At 50.2% G+C, this 23,972-nt stretch overlaps 9 protein-coding genes across 9 annotated transcripts; 4 read left to right on the top strand and 5 right to left on the bottom strand.

Annotated features, from left to right (window-relative positions):
* Positions 1–2,014: 2,014 nt before the first annotated feature.
* On the top strand, positions 2,015–3,079 carry N0V89_006628 (uncharacterized protein; the record flags this gene model as incomplete). Its single annotated transcript, XM_056215398.1, has 1 exon — positions 2,015–3,079. The coding sequence occupies one exon, from the start codon at positions 2,015–2,017 to the stop codon at positions 3,077–3,079; it is 1,065 nt and encodes a 354-aa protein (XP_056069645.1).
* An 865-nt stretch (positions 3,080–3,944) lies between these two features.
* N0V89_006627 (uncharacterized protein) lies at positions 3,945–5,268 on the bottom strand (the record flags this gene model as incomplete). Its single annotated transcript, XM_056215397.1, has 2 exons — positions 3,945–5,148; positions 5,261–5,268. The coding sequence occupies 2 exons, from the start codon at positions 5,266–5,268 to the stop codon at positions 3,945–3,947; spliced, it is 1,212 nt and encodes a 403-aa protein (XP_056069644.1).
* Positions 5,269–5,919: 651 nt separating this feature from the next.
* On the bottom strand, positions 5,920–7,077 carry N0V89_006626 (uncharacterized protein; the record flags this gene model as incomplete). The annotated part of the gene is made up of 1 exon (XM_056215396.1): positions 5,920–7,077. The coding sequence occupies one exon, from the start codon at positions 7,075–7,077 to the stop codon at positions 5,920–5,922; it is 1,158 nt and encodes a 385-aa protein (XP_056069643.1).
* A 1,178-nt stretch (positions 7,078–8,255) lies between these two features.
* N0V89_006625 (uncharacterized protein) lies at positions 8,256–9,329 on the bottom strand (the record flags this gene model as incomplete). The annotated part of the gene is made up of 1 exon (XM_056215395.1): positions 8,256–9,329. The coding sequence occupies one exon, from the start codon at positions 9,327–9,329 to the stop codon at positions 8,256–8,258; it is 1,074 nt and encodes a 357-aa protein (XP_056069642.1).
* Positions 9,330–11,454: 2,125 nt separating this feature from the next.
* N0V89_006624 (uncharacterized protein) lies at positions 11,455–13,041 on the top strand (the record flags this gene model as incomplete). The annotated part of the gene is made up of 1 exon (XM_056215394.1): positions 11,455–13,041. The coding sequence occupies one exon, from the start codon at positions 11,455–11,457 to the stop codon at positions 13,039–13,041; it is 1,587 nt and encodes a 528-aa protein (XP_056069641.1).
* Positions 13,042–14,807: 1,766 nt separating this feature from the next.
* On the bottom strand, positions 14,808–15,890 carry N0V89_006623 (uncharacterized protein; the record flags this gene model as incomplete). The annotated part of the gene is made up of 2 exons (XM_056215393.1): positions 14,808–14,937; positions 14,995–15,890. 2 exons carry the CDS (start codon positions 15,888–15,890, stop codon positions 14,808–14,810), a joined length of 1,026 nt encoding a protein of 341 aa, XP_056069640.1.
* A 485-nt stretch (positions 15,891–16,375) lies between these two features.
* N0V89_006622 (uncharacterized protein) lies at positions 16,376–17,558 on the top strand (the record flags this gene model as incomplete). The annotated part of the gene is made up of 2 exons (XM_056215392.1): positions 16,376–16,384; positions 16,485–17,558. 2 exons carry the CDS (start codon positions 16,376–16,378, stop codon positions 17,556–17,558), a joined length of 1,083 nt encoding a protein of 360 aa, XP_056069639.1.
* A 1,389-nt stretch (positions 17,559–18,947) lies between these two features.
* Positions 18,948–20,418, top strand: N0V89_006621 (uncharacterized protein; the record flags this gene model as incomplete). The annotated part of the gene is made up of 2 exons (XM_056215391.1): positions 18,948–20,184; positions 20,402–20,418. 2 exons carry the CDS (start codon positions 18,948–18,950, stop codon positions 20,416–20,418), a joined length of 1,254 nt encoding a protein of 417 aa, XP_056069638.1.
* Positions 20,419–20,603: 185 nt separating this feature from the next.
* N0V89_006620 (uncharacterized protein) lies at positions 20,604–23,165 on the bottom strand (the record flags this gene model as incomplete). Its single annotated transcript, XM_056215390.1, has 3 exons — positions 20,604–21,216; positions 21,388–22,884; positions 23,023–23,165. 3 exons carry the CDS (start codon positions 23,163–23,165, stop codon positions 20,604–20,606), a joined length of 2,253 nt encoding a protein of 750 aa, XP_056069637.1.
* Positions 23,166–23,972: the final 807 nt, after the last annotated feature.

The raw sequence follows: 23,972 nt of genomic DNA, 5'->3' as shown, positions 1-23,972 counted from the left end.
ACCGTCTGCAAGATCTGAGATACTCTGCAAAATGAACTGCTTATCAACGCGGCTTAAACAAAATGGCTGAGATCCAGCGACAACCAGCGGAAAGAAAAACGCCGTTCTTAACTGAGAGAGGTCGTTGCCCATATCTGCTCTCGAGTCAAGTAGGAGGTTGAGAACACGACGCACATCGGCGGCGCAATCTCTTTCGGGGAAATGCAGATCTAGCCCTATGATAATCGCGGCATGGCGAGTCAGTTCCCACACTTTTTGCTGTTCTGGTAAACCGTCCTCCATCTGCCAATGAGCCAGCCGTTGCACGACGCCTTGTTCGTTGATTGCGCTTAAGAGGTCGATCAAGCTGCATGGAAGCCCAGTACCCTGATCAATGCCACTTTGGTACCTACAGTAATCATACCATATGCCAAAGCTGTAATTTTGCCAGCCGATAGTGTGCGTTGGTAAATCCAAAGCACCCAAAAAGCTAATATAGTCTTTAGAGGATTCTTCTAGGCCATCCAATAGGCTTTGCTCTTTCAGGATTGACACGATACCCCTGAGGTGGACTATCCATGGAAACCCCCGACTCATCTGCTCACGTGAGTAAAATTCAAAGACAGCGCACACGTTACAACGTACACTAATAGAGCATAGAATTATTCCTGCGTAAACCGTTGTTTCCCTGCTCAAAGACAACGAATCCGAAACCTCAAGCCTAAATGCCTCAATGCTTTTTTGGTAATACTGCTCAGTGAGTGCAGAGTATTTTGTCTCAAGGATGGTCTGATAGGCAAGGCAAGTTGCCAAGAGAGCTTTTGAACCCGCGAATATTTCAAAAAATCTTATTGATGCCGCTTCAAAATCGAACAGTAAAGTTGCGGCGCCCCGTTGGATGACTGTCTTTGTCAACTGCAGTCCGAAGCTTGAAGGAATGGAAGTTCCCACAATCATGCATGATACTTCGCTCAATATCTGCAAGGGTGCCGTATACCTCGTACCCTAGGTAGTAAAGCAGGGTCGCCTCACTTTGATCCGTATCGTATGCACACAGGGGCGCCCCATGCATTAAAGATTGCCTTGACGACATGTCCTGTTGCTCATGTCTTTCAGGTGCAAACCTTGACGGTTGTGGACTACTCCACCTCAATCGAACTCCATACCCTGTACATTGTATTGAGAGGGCAGCACAGTTGGCACAGGATGGTCGCGCCTCGTCACATTTCTTTCGTCGTCTTCGGCAGGTCCAGCAGCCGGTGCGGGACCGTTGACCTTTGCTTTGCGTTGGCATGTCGTGAGAGGAAATGTGCTAGATGATCCGTCCTGGTACTATAGTGCCCTCCCCGAATGACATTATACTCAATAGGCAGGCTGAATCGCCAGCTATGCGCACGTCCTTGTGTTGGCTTATGTTCCTGTCTTGATCACATGACGCAGACGTGGATTGGACTTCTGACCTAACTGCTTTCGGTGGGCGGAAGCGCCATTGGTTGGATTATGTGGGGTCTGGCATCACGTTGAATAGCGCGGCTAGGGCCGTGCTATACCTATCGATCCTTCGAACTCTCAAAACGGCGCACTTCGATCCCATCGCAATGTGTGCTATATTGGATATGGAAACCCGTACCGCCAACAACAAGTCAAGTCCGAGCAAAGAAGGTCAGTGGTCGAATGGTAGGCATATTAAGTGTAGATACTGACCATAGGCGGATATCCACCTCTACCCATACGTAACAAGCAACTTCTAGAACATGGCCCATCGTCGTCTGACAATCAAATAACATAACGTCAAGAGTATGTCTTGCGTGGCATATATAAAGAGAACAGTGTATGGCTATACTGTTGGAAGGAGGTATTGTACGTACGGTAGGAGCGCGCCCACCTACATAGGCGGCACTTTCCACCTGAGCAATCCATCACTTTTACACTCAACTTCCATGTTTTCGGCTGTACGTTTTTACTTCAACATATAGAACTCTCTTATCGCGGGTTATTCTCCATCTTCCATTATACCAACCACTACCTCTCGAGGATGAGGTCTCAGCTCTTCCTCAGCACGCTTCTCTTTTCAACCGTCACAGGTTCACAGGTTGCCAACCTCAATATACCGGCCGATGTTGCTGCAGAGTATGGTTGTAATGCGACCTGCTACAGAACCTTCAGTGCGATTCTGTACATCGATGCCATGGAGTACGGTGCTCTCTACGACGAGGAATTCTATGCAACAGCAAATAACTTCTCTGCTTCGGCACCCGGAGACATCCTGAAGTTCCAGCCTATCGTTCCTGACGAGTTGTCAGGCAGCGTACCCAAAGGCACGACCGCCTATCGATTCCAGTACACTTCAGTCGACCTGTTTGGCAACACGGTCCCGGTTACAGGCTTCATTGCTTTCCCATACGCCAATAGAACAAACGGTCAACTTTTTCGGACAGTCGCGTGGGCGCATGGCACCTCAGGCGTCTTCAGAGGCTGCGCACCCTCTGTCATCCCCAGCCTGTACGAGTATGGCAGCTGGTCGTATCTCATTGAGAGGGGCTATGCGGTTGTCGCGACTGACTATGCTGGGTTGGGCAACGATCAAGCTGGTCATCCCTATGTTGCATTATCCGCTCATGCCAACGATGTGTTTTACTCAGTGGTTGCTGTTCGAAAACTATTCGGTGCCTCCTTGTCCACCGAATGGATGAGTGTCGGTCACTCCCAGGGTGGAGGCACAGTTTGGTCGCTTGCTGAGAGCTCCCTACCACGAAATAACAACTCGAGTGCGGGCAGGTATCTCGGGACAGTCGCTCAGGCGCCTGGTGTATTCATGGGTAGCACGGCTCTCGTGGCATTAGAATCGACGCAAAAGTCGACTTCCGACATAGCCTCATCACGTAGTGTGCTCGGCGAAGTTGGTTTCGCAGTGATCGGCTTCCAAAACATCTACCCAAACGAGACGTTCAGTTGGATGGATCATACCTTCAGAGAACGTCTGAAGCTCGCCAAGAAGGCGCAGGCTTGCTACACTTCAATGGAATCTCTTACAACTGACCTCGACATCAACCAGGTTTTTAATCTCTCAGCCAATACCACGAACGAGCAGGCCCGATGAATTATTGCAATCATAGACGAATTAACGGCTGTTGGGGTGAAGAAGAGCCACGAGCCAGTTCTCGTTGTGCAAGGTCTTGGGGACGTGTATGTGCTACCTCAAGTAGTGGAATCGGCATACAATGCGACTTGCCAAGCGGGCAGTGAGGTACACCTGCAACTATATCCTGGACTTGGCCATACACCCGTGATAGCAGCCTCGGCACCTTCTTTCCTCCAGTGGATGGATGACCGCTTTGACGGTGTCACAACACGAAGTGGATGCTCGAGCGAGATCGTGGAGCCGTTCGACGCTAGGAACATGTATGCACCAGAAGGCGACACTAGGAACGTGTACGCACCCGAAGACGACGCTTAGTGAACAGGAATTTGTTATTGCCTTCAAATGTCAGCCAATTTATGTTTTTGAGGTTAGCACGTATCGTATGAATCGATATGAATCGATAACAGTACGAGACGTCGTCAGTCCGAGGATTTACGAGCAATACAAGTCTGCTTTGAGACGCACTGCAACTGTTCTTTACATCTGTTATACTTCTTGCGTTTGTTCACATTGCTTATCAAAGTTTACCAAAGTTTAACCTTAAACACGAGTCGTTTTTGTCTTCGCTTCAGTAGAGAGAAAATTTTGCTCTAATGCACGTCTTCGAAGTGTTTACACCAATATGATACGAAGCACCTATGATTCAGTGCCAAATCCATGCCCGGACACTGATACTGCCAACTCCAGAGGTAAAATTGCAAGTTCACTGAGTATGAAGTTCGAAATCCAATGAAGGCGCACTGGAAAGAAACACTAGATCTACGCCAGCCCTCTTAAAGGTCGAATTACCGGGCCTCATCATCGGCGGAAGGTTCAGCTGAGCCTAAGGGCCTTCAGGTTCATGGCTGGTACGGTACGCTGACGGGCGCGGTAAACGGACTCGGACAGTCTCGTCTTGGAAGAGCAATTCTGAAGCTACGCCAGCAGTCTGCTCAGTACCGGAGTGACGGTCAACGCGACGGCCCAACTCATCGATACGGTGGTTTGACTGACCACGGTATAGTTCAGCGGCGCGAGCATGTAACACAGCCTCGAGACGGTCCGATCGGTCCTGTTCAGCGCGACGAAAGTCTGGATCAGCACGGAGGCGGGGCTCAATAACAAGACGACGGCTTACATTAGATTGTCGGCGGCGACGGTCCACCTCAGCGATGAATTGGCGTGCCTCACGCGGCCCATGCATCCGAGCAAGGGAAGCCGCCGCAATTCTCAGCGCATCGTCGGGATTCAGGCGGCCTTGAATCTCCTCACGACGGCGACCCAGCACCAGGAGACCATCAGGACCATGCAGATGGCTTCCGTCAACGAGACGACCACGGCGATTGTCCCGACGGGGCATAACGAAGAGACGTCGACGATCCATAGGACAAGTTCCGAAACGTGCCGGGTTTTCGAACCACGTATACAGACAGTGCCGGTGGTATATATGGCCGCACGCAATGATGACTACAGCGCCACTCAAGTCCTCAATCTTTTCTAGGCAGATTGAGCAGACGTCTTGAGGACGGACATCAGTGCGGGGATCAGACAGTAACAGTAGACCGTTAGCACTCTCGGGATTGAGGAATTGCTCACGTGATGGCAGCGTACGGGCATTCTCTTCTCCAAGTGCACGATCCACGAAATCTTGTGCGGCGACGATAATCCGTCGATCGACTAATTGGCTAGGTTCAGCGGCGGAAGAGGCGGGCGCGGCGGAGCTAATACCATTTGGGGGCGTGTCGGTGTGGATGTTCTGCGCACGCGGAGGCGAAGAACGAAGGCGTGGAGCGAATGCTGTTGCCAGGGGGGCCTCCATGGCGGAACCATGCTCTGGGCTGTCCCGAATTTCCTCCACGCCCGAGACTTCTGACATTGAGGTTTCGCCGAAGGCAATTTCAGAATTGCCCGTCAGAAGCTGTGCAGCATTACGATGCTCATGCGAGGTGTTCTCCGCGGAGGGATTGCTAAGATCCATGTTGTCGGTATTCTGAGAAGACGACATACTTTCCAACTTGATTAATGCCGGAGAGACAAGTACGGGTGTACTGGCTTTTCTTTGGTATGAGATGTTAAAGTTGAGCTGCAATTCAAGTTTGGTTGCAAGTTTGGAGTATACCTGCAGAGAAGACAGGGAAGCGTATATATAAACCACTGTACTCTTCCATTTCTAGTGACTACATGAAATTATGAGGGTTGGCAATGAAAAAGACTTTAAAGACCTACAGTCGCGATTGTGCACTGTCTCGTGATATGAGTGTTCAGGCCAAAACAATTGAGACACACTGAAACAGGTTAAGGAGATTGTCACCGCAAAGGCAATTGATCCAAACCTAGGGATATTTCATTCCGCAAGGCTGAGTATTCACTGATTCCGTGGTATAAATTGCACATGAATCACGACTTCATGGCTTCAAGATTCAGACAGTTGCAATGTTCACTGGAAGATGCCAAAGTAGCTTAGAGATCAACAGTTCGGTTGAACAACAGACACGAACAGGGGCATTGGACAATAATGGTCGTTAGGGCTTCAGCGAACACAGAACACTTGGGATGATAACTCTTGACAGGAGGAGATTCGGTTTACTAATTTGTTTCTCATGAATTATCACCCTAGTATGGCTAGAGTTGCAAGTGGAGCATGCTCGAATTCCAAACTTCTAGCTAGAAAAGAGACTGAAATAGACATCATACCATCCTTCCAGCTTCTTCAATTGGCCGGTGGCCAAATGCCGTATTCCTGCATCATCGAGTCCCACTCGTCATTGATGAGAACACGGCGTGAGTGGAGCAGATCCTCAGAAAGACCGTGTGCGAGACTACAGAGGTTCAGCTTGCGCTACTTCAGCTTGATGATGTGCTTCATCAATGAAACGGTTCAGTCTATCAATGAACATACGGTCTGACTCGTCGAAAAGATGCTCATCCGGAGGAAGGTCCTCAATGACGGCGGCATATTTCTCAAGAGCACTAGTAAGAGCACTAGTATCCATGTTGGCGCTCTCCAATTTGGAGCGAAGGCGAATCATATCTTCAGTGAGGTGACGGTGTCGCGCGTTGTATTCACCAACCCGAACAAGCATGACTCCTTCACTATGCTCATCGTTGGGAGGCGCTCCGCCTGCAGATAGCCGAGCAATGGCCAGGTAGTCTGCCATAAGACGCTCACGCTCTTCAGCAAGATGACTCGCATTCTCCGAAAGACCAGCCGCCCGATCCTCAAGACGACGGCGAGCCTCATTCAGCGCCTGAGTCCTCGTACGTAGATCTCGAATCCTAGCAACTAATTCTCCGTACCTAGCACGGAAGAACGGAGCAGGATAAACAACAATTTCCCCATCGTCATCATGTTCAGCGCTGGGGACGGTGAACAACACGGTACGACAAATTGGGCAAGTAGAAGCAGGGTTCTGGAGCCAGGTGTTGAGGCAGTCGCGGTGGAAAATATGCCCGCACAATACGATGACCACGAGTCCGTCCAAGTGTTCCATATCCTCGCGGCAAATGGGGCAAAGAGATTCCTCACACGGACGAGCATTAGCACGCGGATCCGAGAGAATAAGCAGACCCGGATTCGGATTATTGGGGTCCATGAACTCGTCTCGCGATGGCAGATCCTCGTGTTGCTCTTCGTGACCCGCATCAACATGCACCCAGGACCGAGCGAAGAATTGAACAGCGCTCAGCACATCCATTGTAACGAACGGATCTTTCATGGTAGATTGTATATCGTCTGGATCCGCGTCGTTCTCGGATTCCTCAGCTGCGGCATCCTGCGTTGTGGTATCTTGATCCTGCGTTGATGCATTCTGAGCTGCGGCGTTCGGATGCAGAGCCACATCTTCTTGGTCAAGTGACAACCCATTTGCGTCCTGCGCATCTGAAACTGTATCACCGTCTAAGCGTACGCCTGAGATGCCTGAGAGAGTCTGTGCAATCTGTGCAGGATCATCGCGATTGTTCTTCGTGGTGGACATGTTTATGCTTGGTTTTGGGTCAAAGTTGAATACGGATACCTTTGACGGAGAGCAAAAAGTGAACGAGATCAGTAGTCAATTGAGGGCACAGGGGCCAGAGACTATATACTAGGGGAAAGGACAAAGCTAAGACGCTAAGGGGAGCACTAGCCCCGAATGGGATAGCTGGGTGAAAGAAGTGCAAGTTTAGTTGTTTTCTAGAGATGTTTCTCTACGGGAAGGATATGAAGTATATATAGGCATTGACCTAAGCCTACGTAGTGAATAGACAAAGCAGGTTGAAGTTTTGCGCCATGATGAACAACGGTCATCTGAAGCCATGCCCAGTCGTTCAGGATTTTAAGCCGACATCGTGAAGGCACAGAGTTGATGGCGTCACAAAGGGTAAGTTAGGATCAAAGGAGAAAGGGGCTAATTCGCAGATGCTGCACCAAGTCAAAATCTTGTTGTTAATGTTGTATGAACCGATGGCTACGAAGTGCGGTCGAAACAGAGGATGCTTTGACTCGGCAAAGCTTCTAACTTAGATACATTACTATACGATCTGGTGCTTTCAATACCAACCAGGCGGAGACAAACTCGCCCTATCGCATGCGACTTTATTGTGAATATCTGATGTGTCGACAGCGTCCGCACGCTAAGCAAGATGTTCACTAAGTTCGAATAATATCGAAGCATAACTAACTTTTTGTGCAGAGAACCAAGTCAAATGTACCGGATGATGACCATCACTGACGTCCCACAAGACAACAAATAGTTGGCATTGGTGAAGATAAACAAGACCCCCGAATTCAGAACTTCCATCGTATTGACAGCTGAAGTTGGTTGAACTGTGTAAACATCATTTCTCAGGAGTGGCTAGATTCTGGTCGGGTATGATCGTGAACTAGTGCCTCCGACTCAAGACAACCGTGGAACAGCAGTGGCACTGCGGGCGGTTTGTTGTAGAAACTGATAAGGTTTTCACAAGAGACTTCGCAGTTAGGGCTATAGAGTTGAAAATCGCGTGCATACATACATGCATACTAGCTATTGAAAGTACCACTAAAGAAAGAATTCAGTCCCCGAAATCTTCAAAGGATACAGGTAATCAGGAACGATGGGACTAAAAAAAGGCCCGAAAGGAAGATATCAGAAACACGATGCACCCTGTCTTCAGCACCCACAGCTCATGTCATCTACATTTCCGACATCTGATAAGGATAGTTCTCGATCAGGTCTATCTGGCGTCGAATCTCCCTTAGAGTCTCCTCCGCCTGGTCGATCTCATTCTCCAGCTCTTGTGGAACAGGCTCGCCACGATCATTGAGCTCCTTCGCCTGTTGTTGAAGCTGCATGAAGCGAACCCCCAATGATGTTCGCTGCTCCCTCAGAGCATTGAGGTGAAAGAGGGGATAATACTCAGGCTCGATGGTTGGCTCATAGTTCTCTGGCATGTTAGGTACGCGAACGAGTGCAGCATCGATGCGAGCGATGACAGCCGCGTTGACCGGGGCAGGTGGCACGGGTAGTGCATCCGGAGCGTCAATCTCGGAAGCATAGATCTCCGCGACGATTTCATCCACTCGACGCATCAGGTGGCGCAGCGTGTCATAGATCCTATCAGATTCAAGGTCCAACTCGTTCCACGCATCCAGGTCGTTATCACAGACCGCCCCTATCTGGCGCTCGATTTGCTCATACCGAATGAACAAGGGCCGTAGCTGAGCCGCCAGAGATTCTGCCTCCGCCAAACGAGCATTCACATCGTCTGAGTGCACAAGTTTAGCACGTACGTCTGCGAGCGCCGTAATTGTGTGTGCCATATTATCCGAGATCCGAATAAGGTGACCCCAAGGTACGTCGACTCGTGGAACCTCAGCCCAGTCGCCCATGTAGTGAGGGTTCGGGAACAGTTCGCGCCTACACATCGGGCATGAAGCGATCGGAGCCTCTGGACTGTTCAACCAAGTCCACAGACACGAGAAATGAAAGATATGGCCACACCCAGCAATGACTTCCACATTGTTGTCGAGGCCCGCTTCGGTTGCTAGGTCGAATGGTTCGATGCAGATTGGGCAGTTGTCTCCGTCTTCAGGACAAGCGTTCGCGCGCTCGTCTCGGAGGTCTAGCAGCCCGTTGCTGAGGAACTCCTGGCGAGCATAGATTGTGAAAGATATGGCGCCCATCTCGAAACATCGAACACGGTCGATGTCATGTTGGACATAATCCATCTGGTAGTAGCCGGTGGCGTCCATAGACGGGTGCGGCATGTTCGGTATGGGTCGGTCCTGACTTGGAGTGTCGATAGTAATTTGTGGGTTGTGAGCAGGACCAGTTGCGGTTCTGAGTTGAAGATGTGTGCAGAGTACGGAGCGGACTAATATATCGGCGTGTGCTGAGGAACAAGTCGATAGTGAAAGACTGATGCTACCTGATGGGGCAATGCGGTCAAAGTCATGTGTAGGGGCCGTGGGCAAGCTTTTTGAGTGAAGATCTGAAAGGGCTGCCCAAAGCTTATCAGGTTGAAAGAACATAGTCGTAGATTTTATAGTCGTCGATTCCATAGTCATAATTCCGTAATTGTGATTCTATAATTATAATTCTATAGTTGTAATTCCATAGTTGTAGTTCTATAGTCGTAATTATATAGTCGTAATTCTAGTCGTAATTCCATAGTCGTAACTGCATGGTTGTAATTCTCTAGTCGTAATTCTAGTTGTAATTCTATAGTTGTAATTCTATAGTCGTAATTCCATAGTCGTAATTCAATAGTCGTAATTCAATAGTCGTAAATCCCATGCCTGCGTCAATACACAATTGACTAAGAGAGCTTTCCACGTAGCTAAAGTCCTGGAGAGGGACTACTTTTAGGGAATTCGAATGAATGATTTTCCGGGGACTTCGAACTCGACTTATAGACCTCTAATTTGCTGTTTGGGATTGTCTTATGGGGTTTCGGACGAATACTAAACAACATAAAGCGCTATTCTGTGCAAGTCCCGTCCCAAACACCATCATAAGTTGAATACATGTGGAGACGGATATGCGGGACATGTCTGTTGAAAACTCAGAAACATTGCTGTCAAGGCTCACCTCGTGTATCAGAATTCCACGTGTTTTAGGATGCTCGCGCGTTCTCTGAGAGTATGGCCTAGAATCCGGCGGGAGAGGAATGGATGAAGGCTCTGAGATCGCATGGACCATGACATTGAGAAGCGACACATCGAAGAAAGAGAAGAAGACTTAAAAGCTAACATTGGAGCATTGAACCGTAACTGAAAGCGCCATCCCATAGCTCGCCCATATACGAGCAATCTCTTACACATACGTTGCTTTTGAGCAGCTAGTAGACGAACGATTAGTGCGTGGTATTAGTTGTGGTGCACATGATCGACGCCGCGCTCCGATGGCGGAGGTCTTGAGCATAGATGCTCCGATATTTGATGTGCCATTCCTAGACAACTGGTCTCTCATCATGGGTCTCTTTATTCCATGGTTTCAGGAGTGGTTCACCCGTTGTAATAAAGGAAGAGAGAAGAGTGCGAGTGCTTTGTAACCGAGTGTTACTGAATGGGCCAAGCCTCAGGGAAAGATGTCGGGGTGGCCCAAGCGAAGCCGGGGTGCGCTAACGGCGGGTCCCACGGTGCCATTGCTTTATCTTGCCGCACGCGACACACACAAGATAAGAACGCCTCCGCTATCAAGCACCCCGTCCAGTCATGCCTGCTCCGGTGCCTACGATCGCCGCCGTGTGGGCCTCAATTTGGTCATCCGTACCCGCTGCGGGTCGTGCTCGGCCCTTGTCAGCTGGGGACATCGACCTGGGATGATGACTCTCGACAGCTTCGTCTTGCCCATCCTCGTCTCTTGTGTCTCATAAGTGGCATCCTCTGTTCACTGAGAAGATTCAATTGTTCCTGCTCTTACTTCCGACTCCCATCTTGCCTGCGGTGTTGGTGACGGATCCTTCGAGGCCCCCACTTCGGCATAGCTCCCTCTGCCGAGTACGACGACGTCAGACAACAGGTGTGGACAACGTTGCGGACGCGAACATCTTCAAGAGCAATTTTAGAGAGACCCCAAGGATTCATAGGGTCGACATCAGTGAGGCGCTCTTGACATCTGCGTGTGTCAGCTGCTGCGGAAGCTGCGACTGCGCCTGTGTGGCTGCGACCCACGACATCCACCTGAGTGTGACGCCTGACACCGAGTCACTCGACTGCGACACGGCGACCCCAGAATAGCGGAGGAACACACAAGAGCGGACATACCTAGTCGAAACATATTTCAGGCTTCACAGGTTGCTGGCAACAGTGGAGCTTATATCTGCAGCGAGCCGAATTATTCCAGAGTGCGCCATTCTCTCGCTGTCGCTGTCGCTGCGCCTATGACACGATGCCTCCCTACCTATCACCTCTACACATAGGCACACCCTCGTTACCCGACCGCTGCGAACCCGCGAACGACTTTCTCTACAGCCTCTCCGTCACCCTCGGCTCGTGCATACCTACGAACCTCGCTCTGATCTCCACAATACTCGGAACGTGTAGTATCATCTCGTGGCTTTTCGCACAACTCCCACAGATATACAAGAACTACAGGCTAAAGTCGACATCGGGACTCAGCATATTCTTCTTGACCGAGTGGCTGCTTGGCGATGTGTCGAATCTACTCGGGTCGTTGTTCACACAGCAGGCGACTTGGCAGGTCATAATCGCGTGCTACTACGTATTCGTAGATTGCGCGCTGTGCGGACAATGGGTGTGGTATGGACTCTTGAAACATGGACGGCCGCTGCGGTCCATATGGAGCCGACCCAAGAGCTCCGGCTATGATAACGGGCCTTCTGGTATGGGTCAAGTACGGGATTCTCCGCGTACAGGGAAGAGTGCCGCTGATGGGACTGTTGTTCCAGTTGCGACAGATGGCTTGGATTCGGATAAGGCGGATCAATTGCCCAGTAGCCCTGGCCGTAACATACCGACCCGATCAAATCCTATGGACGCATTTCGGATACCAAACTACGGGCGCTCGCCGAGTTCATTTAAAGAGTCTTTCATGGGGACACCACCCAATGGCACACCCACCGACAGACACGTAAGACGGGTAGCTGCGTCGAGCTCACCTATGCTTGCACCGTCGCCTAAGACTGTCCTCTACATGGCTTTAATCCTAGCAGTCCTCTCCAACACTGCGACCGCCAGGAACGTCAGCCCATTTGCTCCAGCGGCGTATCCGACGCAGCGTCTCTCATCACAAGCACAAGATTCAAATGACGCCTCAGCGTTAGAAATAGCCGGCAAAGTCCTCTCCTGGATGTCCACATTCCTTTACCTCGGCTCGCGCATTCCCCAAATCTACCAGAACCACGTTCGCAAATCGACCGCCGGTCTCAGCCCTACGCTCTTCGCAGCCGCCTTTTTCGGCAATTTGTTCTACTCTACGTCTCTCCTAACGAACCCCTGTGGCTGGTACGATTTTGCGCTGGGAGAAGGCTCCGGTTGGGTAGATCCTAAGGGTAGCGTACGCGCCGATTGGATCCTCCGCGCCACCCCCTTCTTTCTCGGAGCTGCAGGCGTGCTGATCATGGATGCGGCTGTCGGCGTCCAATTCTGGTGTTACGGCGACAACGAGCCCCGTGGTCGAGGCAAGCTGAGGGACGACGAAGTCATTCTCGACATCAACGACCACGGCCTGCTGAAGCAGAGGCGGTTCCGCTGGCGGAGGGTGAGCGGGTGGATGAGGGGGTGGGTGCCTGCTGTTAGTGTTGCAGGGACGCCGAGCGCAAGTCGCGCTGGAACACCTGCTGAGTCGCCGAGGAACGAGAGTCCGAACTCGAGTGCTAGCGGCTCGCAGAGTATTCCGATACGGGGCGAGAGGGGGGCTCTGGATGAGGCGAGGGCGTTGTTGGGTACTGAGAGGCATGCTAGCCCGAGAAGTTTTGGAGGGAGTTACGGTCCAACGTATGGCACGACGGAATGAATTGGTCGGAGCAATGAATAGCTCGGGTACGCTTGTGCACGGAAGGGATGGGTTATGGTTATTGTTACCTGGCATTGCATTAGCATTGGGAGGCGTCTGCCGGTTCTCTTTGGACCGCATGTATGACTTACGAAACGACCTAGCATTACGCATTGATTCAATCCTTATGAAAGGCTTTCGTTGCTAACGTTTTCTCTACTAGGCCAGGCAGATGAACGTCATCTTACTGAGAGATGTCCTGGTGACACCACTCACACCGATAGAGCTGGATCTGTGCCACGTTCGGCTACGTTCGTGCCATTGACCGTGTATGCTGGGTATCCGGCTGGAGTGCAACTTTTGTAATTTGGTAGAAACGAAGGAGCAAAGCAGCGCGCGGACGGCGTTTAATCTCCCATGCGGAGCCAGGCTTTCGAGATCGTTGCAAGCAGTGCGCCAGGTAGAGCAGTGTTGAAGGCCTGCCACGTAAGGTCGCTAGGCCAGTCTGAGTCGCCAGGATAGGTCTGGCATCTTGGAACTTGCCCTGCACATGTCAGACAAGAACTGGCTGTATTCAATTATAAAGAACTGAGAACCTCGTGGCTGCAGTGTGGTCTCTCAAATTCGAGGGTAGTGGTCTTGACGGAATGACCAAGACGGAAAGGATGCGGTAGCTCTTCATGTGGATCGCAATGCTGCGCTAAGTGCGGTTATATCTCAGTCATTGGATCTTGCTAGTTTACAAATGCTCCAAACAGTCTTCTATTACTTTGCTTGGTATCCTCTCCAACCATTTCCTTATCTTTAGGAAACTCTGTGTCGACTTGGCATGTTGTGAGACGAGAATACGAGGATACTTGGTGCGGGGTAAGACGAATAGGAAGGCACATTGGAACGGTGAGGTCCGAAGGATTCAAGGTGCAGCGGTCGGTGAGGCCTTCTTGATGCTGCTTCCCAGATCTTTCTTAGTGGTTGCAGGCAAATTGGATCGACTTGTGTGGACTGGCACGCGCCGGGAAAAAAAGCACGGACTCAAGTAAGTGCTTCTCACCCACCAAAATTGAGTAAAACTGAGCGAACAACAACACTACGTTACACTTTCACCCTCGCTATTACAACAGCACAAAGGAATTAAGCTCTAAAAAGTATATAGGATTATATTACTAATCTTTCTTAATAGTTTTAGAAGAAAAGAACTCTAAATTATTCGCAGTTTAGTTGTTCTGACGTGTCGAAAAACCGGCCTTTTGTGAGTCCGTGGAATTATTCCTAGCGCGTGACTGGGTACCGGAAAATTGGCCATATGACATTTATTGTTGGGATAGAGATCTATCGTGATCAGGAACAAGGCTGCGGGTTTACATTCTGGCGTTGCAGTCTGCATAGCGGGTCTATTAAACGTTGGGATTGGCAACCCTCGAATCGACCTTGAAGACCCCATATCGAAAAGTGTTTTCCAAAAGTGTGAGTTCATACTTCAGCAGGCTGAAGTGTTGCCTAGAGGCCTGAGACAAAGCTTCTATGTCAGCCCACACTCGAGTCGCGCAGAGACAGTAGTGTAAGGCACATCGCAGTCAACCCATCTGCGGTCCAAACACAGTAAAAGGATTGAAAAAAATCGATATTAGGAATGGCAATTAGGCTGGGCTACTCCAACAGCCATAAATGTATGTGGTAATCTAGTCTAGATCTTAATCAAATAGGTAGGGTAGAAAACATATCGGGCACTTCTTTATGTAGCCGTACCCGGCGTTAGAATATATATCTTTAGTCCGCGCTTCAATCGTCTACTCGGACAACTGAGGCGTCGCGTCATGCTGAGACGACTTGCGCTGAGCATGACGAAAACGGGAGAAAGGTTCGAAGAAGAAGGCTGGATGGAAGACGGTGAGGACTAGGCATGCAATGGCGATCATCCTTGAAGATAAAAGTCAGTATCTCGGCTCAATGCACATGATAAACACCAAAACTTACATGCCATCCAGCAGAAGGAATTCCTTCTCCTTCCTCATGAGCGGGTTTCCCCATCCGCCCGCCATCTCGGGTATACGGTAGATGCAGCGTATCAAGACGGCGAAGTAGGCCAACACCAGCATGGCTCCAAAAAGGTACAGCTTCCTGCTCACAGTGCCATTTGCTCTGCTCGTGTCGAAGTCGCTCTTTTCGCTTGACGCATGTCGTTCTGCGCGCGCTTTCCGGTATCTGAATAGATAGGTGAGGACGAGGATTCCACAAGCGCACATGGTAGCCACCTGGAACGCGATACCCGTAACAATGAGGTTGTTGCCCACGTTTACGATGTTGATATTGTCCGAAGACCCACCTCCAGCAGCTACACCTCCGCCAATAGCCTGGAGTACGATGGAGGCAAAGTCACACCCAACAAAGACCCACGGGTACAGCCTTGCCTTCATCAGACTGTGCTTCGGTCCACAATATAGCACGAAGTGCTTCAGTGTCAAGTAGATAGCAGCTGCCACAAAGGAAGGACCAAGGACTAGGCAGCAAATCTGCATCTCGAACGCCGGCTTAAGCCAGGGATTGCTGTGTTGCAGAACGCGACCTAGGTAGCCGAGGGCCTCTAGGAGTGTACCGCCACCCAGAGCGAGCGTATATGTCCATGTCTTGCTCCATACGCCGATGACCAGAGAGGTGAGGAAGAGTGTGGCGAAAAGCGCAAGGAAAAAGGCATTGGGACCGAGTTCGGGATAGTAGCCATATGTTGTTGCTTCTACTGGGCACGCAGGTGAAACCTCATGACAGGTACGGTAGCTGGGACGAGTAGCTTTGTCGCGGGCTGCGAGGGCGGGGCTGGCGAGGCATAAGAGCGCGAGAACAAGAAGCCCACTGGTGTGCGCTCGTTTCATCATCCTGAGGTGTTGTCGTGTGAATGCTCCAGATGATGGCCAGTATAGATCGGCGAAGGAGGAAGATTTCAGCGTAACGTGAAAAGAAGTTGTCCAGCACCCAGCATGGCCGTGTCCGACGCGAAAGGAATTAATGAACCATCCATATCGCTTACCAACGAAGTACTTCTATATGCCTGGCGGTTATCGAATGTAAGAACTCGACGCGACGTTAGCTCGGGGGGCGAGGGTGTTCCTTCGCGGAATCTCGCACTTTATCCTGTATCGGGTATAGTGTGCGAGAGGCCAAGCAGAATATTCCTTAGCCAGCCTCGGTTGGAGCGACTTCTGCTCCCCGGGTTCTTGGGTTCCGAAGATCTCCACATCCAAAAGTGGAATGCCGTCAAAGGTACATCATAACAAGTCGAGACACAGTTGTGCACGCTGTAAGCTAAGACGTGTAAAAGTAATGAGAAGTCTGCCAACCATATTGCCACGCTGACCTCAGGATGATGAAAGTGCGACCTACAAGCTCCATGCGCGAACTGTCAAAGGAGGAGGGAGGACTGCAGTCTGACTTCTGCATCGTCACCACGCCCTACTACGGCAGGACAACAGATCTCGTTCTCGCCATCACCGGTCGCGACGCACGATAGCCCTCACCAACTTCGTTTACCAGATGATTTTGCTTTCCTCTCACTACTTGTGCCGGCTTTGACCGAGCAACCAGCACCAAGACCATTGACATGGACCGAAGACTTGTTCCTAATGAGCCATTTCACATCGGCCACTTCGTACACACTCTCACATCGCGAAGCCGATCAGCACATGTGGCGCGTCATTGTACCTGAGATGGCGATCCCGCAGCCCTTTCTAATGCACGGCCTACTTGCTGTCTCTGCAATGCACCTCTCCTACCTGCGACCGCACGAGCGAAGCAAGTATGAGATGCAATCGAGCTACCACCAAGCACTAGCAACCTCGCAGATGCGCTCTGTACTCACCAAGATTACATTTGAGAACTGCAGTGCGGCCTTTGCTCTCTGCGCGCTCCTAACGCTGATATCAATGATTTATGTAGCTCGACGCACAGATGCAGAAAGACAGAGGAGTGGAACAAGCTTCGTCGATGACATCGTACATCACTTTATGCTCACTCGAGGTATTGGCGGCGTGCTGGCTGATCATTGGGTCACTATCCTTTCCGGTCCCTTAAAGATACTGAGCACTGATAAGCTGGAGGAACCGGACAATTATTCCCTACCATCATACATCGACCAACAGTTCTCAGCGTTGCGCTCTACCATTCTTCCCTCTCTAGGATCTTCCGATCCAGCGGCTCTACAAACGTCTCTCGATGCTTTGGACGGCCTCAAGCTCGTATATAAAAATTGCCTCTTTCTACACCCTCATCTGCCGCGATCGAAGCTCGAAATTGGTGTTGCGCTGGGATGGATGTCCTTGGTACCGGTCGAGTTTATAACACTGCTCAAGCAACGCGATTCTATGGCACTGGTCTTGCTTGCCCATTTCGTCGTCCTGTTCGCAAACTTCGAAGACGTATGGTTTCTGCAGGGCTGGTGTGAACAGGCCATGGCTAGTATTGAGAACATCATGAGCGAGCAGGGTCTTGAAGGGCTGAAATGGCCATCGGAGCAGCTGAAAAAAAGAAGCGGTTACACTTCGGCATGAAGATTTGACGCACATGGCGGATGGACTGGTTCCTTGTGATCAGACCTAAGATTTGCAGATTGCGAGCCAGATTGCTGTCGGTCTGTTTGTGCAGCAGATCTTGGGAACCGCAGGTGGCTACCGCCGCTGTCCAGAATCTGTGATAGGGGCCTTGGGCTCGGTACACAAGATTGAGTTAGCGCTGGAAGGGGTTTCGCTTCAAGACTAAGTTCACAACGCCGATGATTGTTTACACCGCCCTGGCCGATTCGGAACAGTTTGACAAGTATTATAACGGAGGAGAGGGCCCGAGTACAGCGTTTCTGATAAAGGACAATTCGGAACTTCCCACAGGCGCTCAGAGAACCTTTCAGCTTCCACACAGACGCGACGGACCTAGTCGCATGGATTAACTTATCAATCTGGGCAACTTCACCCCTAAGTTGAACAGATTTACTTAGCAAGTCTGTTGAAAGTTTTGGAGGCAAGTGAGATATCGCGCACGAGGCGCTTGTTTCTTCCTCCAGGTGCGCTTGTCTCTGCTCCCATTTGAGAAATTCAAGAGGCTGTGAAACCAACACGACTGTTTGCATTAGTCCCTCTGGCGGAGAGCTCCTGGGACCTGATACCCCCGGGTATCGTCCGGCCATTCGCAAAGATTGAGATAAGGAACCTCATCACATTGACTGACCAACGCGGTATGCGCTGGAATACCTTTGCGCCAGAGCGAGGCGTTAAGTGCATGAGGGAACTACCGCATCGCGTCACTCTGTTTCTGTCTTATTTGCTGCTCCTACAGCGAAGTAGTGGATGTGGCAGTCTTTTAGGAATTGCCAGATCAGCTCTGATGATGGATGACCCACAATATAATTGGCCAGTATTGTTTCACAAGCTTACTTTCAGCTGACTACATGTGTTACAAGCCTAGGCGCACGAGCCACGTTACACTACTCGTATAATCAGGTGGCAGCATTACAAGCCTTTCTCATCTTCTCTTCTTCTCAGCCGCTCACCTACTTACATCTACTCCTCCCGCGACAATAGCAAGTCACAGACTCTACTATCTGTACTTCTGAGTTTACTATGAACAATCTACCTCAGGAATTGATAGATCTTATCTGCGAGCAGTTGTCGCACGAAACTCTAAAACGGACTCTCTTCGTGTCGCGCAAGTTCCAGTACGCCACAGAACGAGCGAGTGGGGCTTTTTCAAGGTTTCAATTCTTGAACGAGGACCCAAAGGAGGCCCAGCGATTTCTCAAAGTTTACGGCGGGTATCGTTATCGTTACCTCCACCGCGTGGAAGTGTATTCACGATTTCCCGCTCTCGAGCCAACGTATCGTCCGCCGACTCGCCGCGGTATCAAAAGGAGACGCGACCCAGTACCAGTCTCAGCGCCGCGGTGTTGTATGGAATTAGTCGACCTCGAAGTCGAAGATCAAACGTTCTATGATCAGGTTGCGAGATGCTTCGAGGCCATCAAAAAGGCGGAAGATCGGAGCGAACACATCGGCAGAATACAGCTCACACTGTTCACACCAATACGGCGCATCCACGAGTCATTTTGCGATCTCCTCCGGTACCCGAGCTGGCGTGTCCATCTGCTTTCACCTGAACAACTACCAAAGTTGAACTCTGTGCAAGGACTGAGCATCTGCAATGCCGAAAACCCTCGAGGACTGAGGATCTGCAATGCCGAAAGTTACTCGGACTTGGCGTATTCGAAGATCGACCTGAGAATGATAGTACACCTTGCTGCACGATGTCCTAATCTGCGATATCTCGGCTGCAAGATAGGGATCGATGAGTGGGCAGCTACAGATGAAGATTACAGACATATAGGCGACAATAGGAAAGAGTTTGCGAGTGCTGTTTATAATACTAAGCTTCCTAGTTCTTTGCGCTATATCCAGCTCAACTTCATGAATAAGGCTGAAGATAGGATGAACGAACAGCGCAAACAGCTACCAGATCTAGTCTATCCTGCGCCTTTTGACCTGTTTAGCTTAAGCTTAAGGTTGCTCTCCTACCAGCTTCGGAAGATGGAGATACGCGTTATGGCGGACGAAACCCTCTTCTGGCCTCATTCGAATGATTCACACACATCTTCAAACTTTTGGCCAAACCTAGAGAGTCTCAATGCTATGTTCTCCGTCGCTATGCCATCTGGCTCATGGTATTTTAAAGGGCCCCTAGGAGAAGGACGTGACACCAAAGGCTATCGGATTCGAGACGAGGACAACGGAGATGGTAGTGTTATCGAGTGCCTCTGTGGAACTTCTGAGCAAGCTGCTTCCGGAACAAGGAGAATGTTTCGTGTAACGCCATTTGATGAGACCATCAACCCCTTCCTCGAAGCCTTTGCAAATGCTGCCGCCAATATGCCGAAACTCTGGGAGGCCTTAATTTGGACGCCCCTGGACTTCTCTCCAGAGGGAACTACTGACAGTGATGATGAGCACGAAGAGGTCTCTGAGCATGGACAACGCTACTTGTCAAGACGGCTCAGCAGCTATGATCTCACGGCCATTTCTCAATACCCCGACACGGAACTCGCGTGGGGTATTGCATATATAGCACCCGGAGGAGCACCTTTTGACATTGGGGAACCGAATTGCCCTTCTCGTCAGTTTTGGTGGAGAGTTGGTCAGTGGCGACCCAACGCAAAATTGCACGAGGCCTTTCAGAGGATTGGAAAAGCTCAAAACGAAGCGCTTCCGCTAGAATATTGGACTGACAGTGTTTACGGCGATGGTCTCGTGGAGAGAGACCGGTTTTCCAGAGAGTCGGTCTTTTATCATGTAGATCAGACATATCCTGCATATTGCTGGTTGGAACAAGATCACGAACACCCATATTGCAGTCTTGGACGAGGTTTAAGAGTACGAGAAGGGAATGGGTTGACCAGGGTAAGCAAAACAAGCTATGACTAGCGTCCGGGACAATCTATGAGAAGTCCAGTGAAGGAAAAGATAACCCCCTTACCCAACTTGCAACATAATCCTGAGCAATAATTTGAACTGCCAATAGTATCTGATGAATTCCGATCGGGCCTAAACGATCGTTCAACTAGATGTTCGACCCGAGATGAAGGGGCCTGACCATGGCACACCAAAATTTGCACGTTGGGCGTCCTTCCATCCACGGACCACGGCATTGTATACGGGACATGCGTCTCTTGTCATCTGCTGCGCAGGTGTATTCTTCGTCTTATCTTTCGGAAGCGCTTTGATTTTCTTTGCCGTACAGTGGGCAAGTTTGATCTTCGTCAGGTACTTCTCCATGAATTTGTCCATCTTCTGCTGCATATCAGCCCATTTGTTGATGTCCCAAAGTTTGCCGAGGTCTTGCTTTTCCCACGGATTGAAGCTTCGTGTGCTGCTTCCCTGTGTACGACTGGGCACAATTTTACGCGTGTTCCCTGGGTCTGTCAATGCTTCTTCCAGCTTATCGAATCGCTCTTCCAATCGATTCTTGACGTCGCGCATGAAGTTACGGACTTTGCGGTCGCCAAGGTATTTACGTGCCCCAACAACATCCTTAAGGCGAGCAAGGGCAAGGCGAGATTCTTGAGCAACTGAGGTCATCATGCCTTTTTTTGGCTCGTCTCCTTTCTTCTTTGCTGATGTGTCTTCATCGGTGAAGATGTTATCACCGGTTTTGAATAACAAGCAAGATCTGCTGATGATTGGAGCTTGAGTGCTGTCGCGTAACGGGTTGTGTATAGACGCTGCTGTGTGCGTGCAGCGGCCAGAAAGTTGGCCAAGTACGTGCGGCGTGACCTTCGGTTTTCGAAAGGCCAGTTAACGTATAGTGCCACATCATCCTCCTGGTCAAGTCCCAGTCCACGATAAACCGAAAAGGTCTTCCTGGCCCAAACTCCCGAAATCGTCGAATTGGCTAGCAATCTCCTTTCCTTCTTCCTTACCCCTCTCTCCCATTCTTTTCCCCACAATTGCTTCCTGAGCCGCATTGGAGACCCTCTTTAACATTGACGCCGCAGGGTAATTATCCTCTATGGCTGTCAAAAAGTACCCATAGATATCTAGTTTGGCCGGCGCCAGGTCGTCGTTCTCCTTCAGTGCGGTTAGATACGTGGCGATAGCTGGGACAAGTAGTGGTACAACGACCGGTGCGGCCCAAATTCGAGACTCCTCGTCATCATCATCGATGAAATTATGGAGGACCGCGGTCATGTCATTCGATGCGAGCTCTTGCTCTTTCATTTGTTGCGTGAGCTTTGCCCATGCGATCCGTGCTGCACATCGATGCAGTTCTAGATGGCGCTCTACATGCCGAATAGTAATTGTCGTGCCACTGCATTCCAACTTCTGTAGTCTTGTCCCGAATTTCGTAGCTTGTGCGGGCGTGAAGGGCCGTTTCGTGGCTTTCATGTCGCGGAGAACGTTGCTGATGCTGAGAAGATTCTGCCACAGTGTCTCCAGCTCCGCTGCCTCACGTGGTGAGTAGAGCAATTCATCGTGCAGTACGAGATCTGCAAATTGATAGGTAGAGATCTCCGTGGGGTAAAGATCACTTCCTATTAATGACAGGCGTAGAGGCCGACCTCTACCAAAGGCCTGCGACGTATCGCGCAACAGACAGCAAAGCCATACGTTCCGCCACACAATCTCCTTTTGGCTTCGAGGACGGGAACTGGTAAGAGCGTGTAGACCGAATGACTGTGCAATACTGAAAGCTACACCCGTCCAGTACCAAGATTGTTTTACATCTGCCATGTCTGTAAACCAGAAGCTCAGGAGCAAAGCTGCCTGTACTAGAACTATTTTGTCGTTCTCTTGGCCCAGGTCAAAAAGCAACTTTGCGCGAGCTACATACACCGCCTTACACTCTTTGCGGCCTGGAGCCAAACAGGGGACGTAGCTTGCACTGACAGAGAAAATACTCCAAAGAAGCAGTAGGTTGATACCTTCGAAGCCGTGTGCGGTATATTGTGCAAGAAAAGCTTTCGCATCGATGACTGGGAAGCTAGGATGCACGAATTGGAAATATGCCTGGAGAAGCTGTTTGCGTTCCTCGGGGAGCGTGAAGCAGCCTTTGACCTTGAGGTACTGCAAATCCTCGACGTCGAGCGCTTTCTCTGCTGCTGCGAAAATGTGGAACTGACGATCAGCTGTCTTATCAATGGCGTCAAGGATGGCGCCATAACCACCATCTCCAACGAAGAAATGCGCTAGTCTAGAACTTGGCTCCGGTACAGCGGCTGCAACGACTTGAGAAAGATCATGATGCGCTAGAGTAGCGGCGATATCACTGTCGTTATCGCTCGGAGTTGTGTGCGCGCTCTCACTCGCAAAATCTTGAGTCTGGCCCTTCTTTCGAGTTCTACTGGAGTCAGCGTGATACTCTCCTACAAGATCAAGTGAAAGTCTCAAGCACGGTGAACCCTTGGACGCTCTGTCCCAACAAGTATAGAAGAAGTGTAGTTATAAAATGGTACTCAATGAATTCTCGAAGACTTACGGATACGCCTTCCTTATCCTCAAGACGCACTCCTCTCTAACTTCCACGCACTTTGAGCATGGAACCCCGGTCAAATCCACGTCACAGCGTATCTTATGGCTGTGGCAGAAGGCGCAGACCTTCACAGCGCGTTTTCGAGGCATAGTCGGGATATTGATGAAGTGAAAATGAATTTATACTGCCGTGGTTGGTGTTAAGTGAGCCCATTAGGACTCAGCGTAAGCGGGAAGACGCGGAATTACTGAAGTCATATCATTGTGGCAGCAAAAGTATTGCTGTGATATTGAAAAGTGTGTATATAGAAAAGGCTGCTCATATGCAAGCATGAGAAGATGGTTGAACGATTCAGTGAGGTGCAAGGCGAGCCAGAGTACACCATATTCCTAGTGGTCAGCAAAGGACGCTAGCTGCGCCTCGAGGAGAGCAAGCAAGACGCGTCATGAACACACTTATATACGAACCATCTTACTGCTTTTTGCCTGACTTGCGAAAGTAGTCCCACGCTACGAATCACTCCTTTAGTCTCTTTCCGGTCTTTCAGTAAAGATGAGTCATGTACGTTACAATCAGTCTACACCAAGTGTCAAATATACTTTGCTCATGCGTCTGTCGTACTTTTAAAGTGCATCTTGGAGATTACGGGTGATTGAGAAAGGAGTGCCATCCCACAGGATCGTACCTGGATTCACGTTTGTTCGTCCTGGCTTAAATCCGTATGTCGACCTCCGAAAGAGAAGGGGCAGCCCGTTGCTTGTGATAAGGTATATAAGTCTCATGTCGTTGCCTCGTAGAAGGGTGGTGTGCTTCTATCCGATATTCAGTGCTGCCAAAGAATCATATGGGAGACGAGAGATCAGTCGGAAAGTCGGAAAGTCGAAAGAGAAGATCTGAGAGTCGCCCCTGGTCAGCCAAGCGCGCTGACGCATCAACACTCAAGGCCGAACACCTAC

This window comes from Didymosphaeria variabile (genome assembly GCF_027946475.1).
Source record: "Didymosphaeria variabile strain IMI 356815 chromosome Unknown scaffold_5, whole genome shotgun sequence".
NCBI classification, from domain to species: Eukaryota; Fungi; Ascomycota; class Dothideomycetes; order Pleosporales; family Didymosphaeriaceae; genus Didymosphaeria; species Didymosphaeria variabile.
Note: the sequence above shows the minus strand (reverse complement) of the source record. Positions and strands in the feature narration are given on the sequence as shown.